Genomic DNA, 5444 nt, shown 5'->3' with positions numbered 1-5444 from the left:
ACTCCTGGGGAAACACTGGTTGAAATCAATCCTCCCTATTTTTTCAGATGAATAAACTGAGCCCCAGGGAGGAGAAAGAGATTGTCTAAAGTCACAAAGCAAGAAAAGAGGCTAGCAGCCCGCCTCCTTCCAGGACAGGCTCTGGGTGACTCTACATCTTCATCCCTCCTCCCAGCCTGTGTCTCTCCAAACCCTGCAGCATGGAGGCGCTCAACAGCACACAGGTCTCCCAGTTCTTTCTGAAAGGCTTCTCTGACTACCCAGCCCTGGAACCCCTTCTATTCTTGTTCTGCTCAACCATGTACCTGGTGACCCTGCTGGGGAACACAGGCATCGTGGCTGTGAGCGTGCTGGATGTCCACCTGCACACCCCCATGTACTTCTTCCTCAGCAATCTCTCCATCCTGGACATCTGCTACACGTCCTCATTTGCACCCCTGATGTTGGTGCACTTCCTGTCGAGCCAGAAGACTATCTCCTTCGCTGGCTGTGGGATCCAGATGTGTCTGGGTTTGTCCACGGGTTCCACAGAGTGCCTGCTGCTCGCCATCATGGCCTACGATCGCTACCTGGCCATTTGCCGGCCTCTCCAGTACCCCGTGCTCATGAGCCACCAGCTCTGCCTGCTGCTGGTGGGAGTGGCCTGGTCCTTCTCCCTTCTCAAGTCAGTGACTGAGACGGTCATTGCCATGAGGCTGCCCTTCTGTGGCCATAGTGTGGTCAGCCACTTCTCCTGTGAGATCCTGGCGGTGCTGAAGCTATCTTGTGGTGACACATCAGTCAGTCAGGCCCTCTTGCTGGCTGGCAGCACTCTGCTGCTGCCCATGCCCCTGGCACTCATCTGCCTCTCCTACACTCTTATCCTGGTCACCATTCTGAGGGTGCCCTCAGGTGCCGGGCGCCGCAAAGCCTTCTCCACGTGCTCGGCTCACCTGACCGTGGTGGTGCTCTTCTACGGTGCTGTCATCTACACGTACATGAAGCCCAAGACCAAGCAGGCTGATGTATCTGATGAGGTCTTCACGGTCCTCTACGCTGTGGTCACGCCCATGCTCAACCCTGTCATCTATAGCCTGCGGAACAGGGAGGTCAAGGAGGCTGCCAGGAAGGTGTGGAACAGGAGCTGGACCTCCAGGTGAGGCTGGCCCGTGCTCAGCAAGGACAGAGCTCTCTGGTTAGTAGGTGAGGCCATCACCTGTCTTCTGGCAGCCAGGAGGGGGAGAAAAGCTATGAGTCCAGTGTTTCTGTGCCAGAAAGACCCCAGAAAGGAACACCAAGTGTCCCTGGCCCATACAGAGAAATATATAATAAATGTGTCCACTGGTCCTACCCTGGGCTCTAGAGCACATCTCAGCATCAATTCTTGGACATTCACACCCACTTTCTTGATCACCCTCGGTATTTCTAATCTATCCTTCGGGTCAGGTTTGTGTGTAAAGTCACATCTCCAGATTACCCTCCTACTGGAAGGATGCATGGCTCCCACAGCTCTAGGATAGTATATAAGCCTCCAGACCACACTAGCTGTCACTCGGGACAGATGCCCCAGTCTTCTGCCCCACAAGCTCTTCCTCACACCACATCTACCAGACAAATGTGTGCCTTGGTATCCCTGTCCCACTCAGCTCTGTGCCTTTCCTACACACCTCCCACAAGGAAATGCTTCCCAGCATACCAGTGCAGAAGGGAAAGCACTGTCTGACCTTGAAGACCCAACTCCAGCGCCACGTACCAGGAAGCCTCCCCACTTTGCTCTCACTGTGCTCCTCCTGCCACATTTCACTCTTGTGCCGGGAGCCAAAGTGTCTAGTGCAGCTTCAGCCCCGGTCAACAGGAGACCTGGTGCCTGGTTTTCAATAGATAACTCAGCATATTAAGGGAGGTGCTAGAGCTTGGAATCTTCTCCACCTCTAGTGACCTTTTCTTGGCACCCAGGGAGCACCTGGCTATGGCGCAGCTTGCTCTATCCTTAGTCACACCCCAACCCCATTTGGGTCCTAATATTCCCTCTGTCCCACTTCTCTCAGCCTACACTTTATTCTAAACTTTAGAATAAAGTTCAGTGCTGTAACACTTTATCCTAAGTGCTACAGTATAAAAGTGTTTGACTGCTGGTGGTGGGCACTGGGTTTGTTTTTGTTTTTCTTACAAAGTGGGTGCTAGTCCAATTCAGTGTTTGAATCTGTGACTCAAGTGAGTGATGGCTCCTTCTAGCCAAAAATCCTAAGAATGAGAGTGTGCCCAGCTACTATGACAAAACATGTTGACCAGGAATACACTAGAAGATTCCAGGTAGAAATGGAGAAAATCAGAGAAAGATATTCAAATTCCTATAAAAGACCAGACTTCCTAGATGAGTTGAGACTACAGGTAACCTAGAGACCATCACCCAAAGATGCCTTTTAACTTGAAGTTAAAGGATGTCCAGAGGTCACCATACAGTCAAATAATAGATTGGTTTATAAAATAAAAAAGATTACTCGTGAAAACTATACTCTTCTCCAAAGGAAACCTGCAGAAGAAAGGAAAGGAGGGTATTGGAACTACTTGATAATATATCCCAAAGAATTCTATTTAGATACTTCCAGCAGTTCAAGAGAAATATCAAGAAAGAGGTAGACAAATTCCAGAAAACTGCAGACAAAACTAAAAGAATTCATGAAAGTACCAGAACAAATTGACCAAAAAAAATTAGAACCTATTCAAAAACATCAAGTTGATAACCCGAAGATTAGTATAAAGATTTCAGAAATAGATAAGCATTGAAAGGGCAAAGAAATAAAATAAAATAAATGCACGAGTGAATTAGTGAGATTAAAGACAAATCTCTCATTAGCAATCTGGTAGAGGAACAATCATCAAGAAGAACCAAAGAGAAATGAAGAAATCATAATGAATGTGTAGGACACCATCAAGAGGAGCAGCATCTAATCAGAATTCCAAAACCGGATCACAGGCATGCATGCACACACGGCACAGAGAACACCATCGGTGTTTCTGGGAGAAAACTTCCCTAACACACCACTGCTGATGAAGGAGAGGACAACTAGAAAGGAACTCAACACGAACCCAGAAGACTAAACGACACAACCCACCAACTTGACATGATCACGTACAGAACATTCCGCCCCTATGTTGTACGTACGATTACAACATACATTAGTTTCCAAAGTACATGGAACATTGTCCAGAAGAGATCACATGTTAAGCCACAAAGCAACCTCAATTAATTTGAAAACATCAAAATACTGTAAAGCACCTTCTAAGATCACAATGCTATAAAATTAAAGATCAACAAGAAGAAGAATGGGGGCAGGAATCAAATACAGAGAAATTAAGTAACACCCTTCTTTAAAAACGGCTGGAGAACAGGGAGACTTTTACATGTCCTTACACTTAAAACACACACACAAAATCTTTCAAAATCTTTGCACATAGGACAATTTATAGCAAAAAAAAAACTCATCAAAAAAGAAGGAACCAAAATTGCTACTATGACCCAATACCTCGAACACGCAGAAAAAGAGCAGCAATATAACCTCCAGCCTCCAGAACAAACAAACAAGGTAGACTAGACCAGAAATGAATGAAAGAGGAAAACAATAGAAAGAATAAATAAGACTATACATTGGTGCTTGGGAAAGATTACTAAAAGTAACAAACCACTGGCATATCTAACAAAGGGAAAGAAGACGGTGCAGAAAACACAAAACAGAAATAACATTGGTGTTGTGACAACAGTACCAACTGCAATGAGCAGGATAATAGCAGAATACTGCACAGAATTATACTCTGATTAATTTGAAAGCCAGGAAGAAACAGACACATTTATACAAGCACACTACCTACCTAAACAGACACAGACTGAAGGACAATATTTGGACAGATCCATAACAAAGGAAGAAATTGAGCAGATCATTTAAAAACTCACAACAACAAACAAGCCAGACAAGTTTATTGGTGAATTCTACCAAACATTCAGAGTAGAGCTGACATCAATTCTATTCAAACTATTTGAGATTATGGAAAAGGATAAAATACTCCAAAGGTCATTTGGGGAAGGGAGCATACCCCTGATATCAAAACCAGACAAAAACATCACTGAAAAGGAAAATTATAGCCCAACACTCTCCACGAATGTAGATAAAAAAAATGCTCAACGCAACCATGGACAATAGGATTCAACTTTATATCTTTAAAAGATGGATAAAAATAAAATGGGATTGATATCAGATATGCAAAGATAGTACAACAGTAGAAGAAACAAACAAAACGTATATGTGTGTATATGTAAATATATATATTTAAATATAGGTATATGTGCTTATGTATATATTTAAATGCAAATGAAACAAGGAAGCAGATGGACTTTGGGACTCTACTTGAATCTTACCTCAGTACAAGTACGGTTTGTTCTAATAATGTGGCATTGTATGATACCCTCCTGACAAGATCACTGAAGACAAAATGGGGGAATAAGAAAATGTGGTGAAGAAAGCTGATGGTGCTTAGCTATTAAAAGATACAGTGTCTGGGGTCTAAAAGGCTTGTAGTCAAACAAGCGGCCATCTAGGAGGGTGCAATAAAGCCCACATGGAAGAAGCACACCAGCCTCTGTGATCATGAGATGTCAATGGGAAAAGGTATCAGAAGTTCAAAAACAAGCAACCAAATTGATGTGAACAGATGGGGATGTAGTGGAGACCAAAAAACCACCTGCAAGATAATGGGACAGTCCCTCTCAGAAGGGCCAGACAAAAGGGATGATAAATCCAGGGTGCAGTGTAGCACTGATATAACACATAACTATCCTCTAATTCTGTAATATATCCTCCCCTTACTATTGTGGTTTTCATTTGTTTTACCTCATTTATCAAGTTAGATTTGTGTATGTTCATTTGTACAATTAACATTGCATGTTACATGAAAGCCAAGACAGATAACCTTTCAGACACAGTAACAGGAGTAATGGTTCCCTGAGGGAATGGGAAGTAGGGGGTGGGAGTAGCTGATAGCTTTGATGACTGTATAATCCCACTCAAGGGGAGCGCACAACAGAATTGCTTGTGAATGGATATATTGGATGGTGTAAGGTGCAGCAAAAAACTAATAATCATAATAAGAGTTCCTGGGGTGGGGGGCAGAGCGGGAGGGGATAAAAGGGAGCTGATGTCAAGAAGAAAGAAAATGTTTGGAAACTGTGGTAGCAACTGTACAATACTGCTTGGTGTGAATGAACTGTGGACCGTGATATCTGTAAGCGCTCCCAATAAAATTGTTTTAAAACACAACCAGCATAATCCACCATGTAAGTAAAACAAAGTAAGATATCCACATGATCATACTGATCAATAGAGTAAAGACATTTGACAAAATTCAACACCCACACATAATAAAATGTCAACAAGATAAGGATAGGAAATCCCTAAACACAACTAAAAGGA

The 5444-nt window shown here is 43.6% G+C and overlaps 1 protein-coding gene across 1 annotated transcript; it reads left to right on the top strand.

Annotated features, from left to right (window-relative positions):
• Positions 1–200: 200 nt before the first annotated feature.
• On the top strand, positions 201–1139 carry LOC101652013 (olfactory receptor 13J1-like). Its single transcript, XM_004712454.1, has one exon. The coding sequence runs from the start codon at positions 201–203 to the stop codon at positions 1137–1139; it is 939 nt and encodes a 312-aa protein (XP_004712511.1).
• Positions 1140–5444: the final 4305 nt, after the last annotated feature.

The sequence above is a fragment of the Echinops telfairi genome, unplaced genomic scaffold (assembly GCF_000313985.2).
Source record: "Echinops telfairi isolate 266 unplaced genomic scaffold, ASM31398v2 ScPeMD7_25;HRSCAF=90, whole genome shotgun sequence".
Taxonomy (NCBI): Eukaryota; Metazoa; Chordata; class Mammalia; order Afrosoricida; family Tenrecidae; genus Echinops; species Echinops telfairi.
Note: the sequence above shows the minus strand (reverse complement) of the source record. Positions and strands in the feature narration are given on the sequence as shown.

Coding starts and splice junctions, on each gene's coding strand:
- LOC101652013 (XM_004712454.1), top strand. CDS start 201: ATGGAGGCGCTCAACAGCACACAGGTCTCCCAGTTCTTTCTGAAAGGC.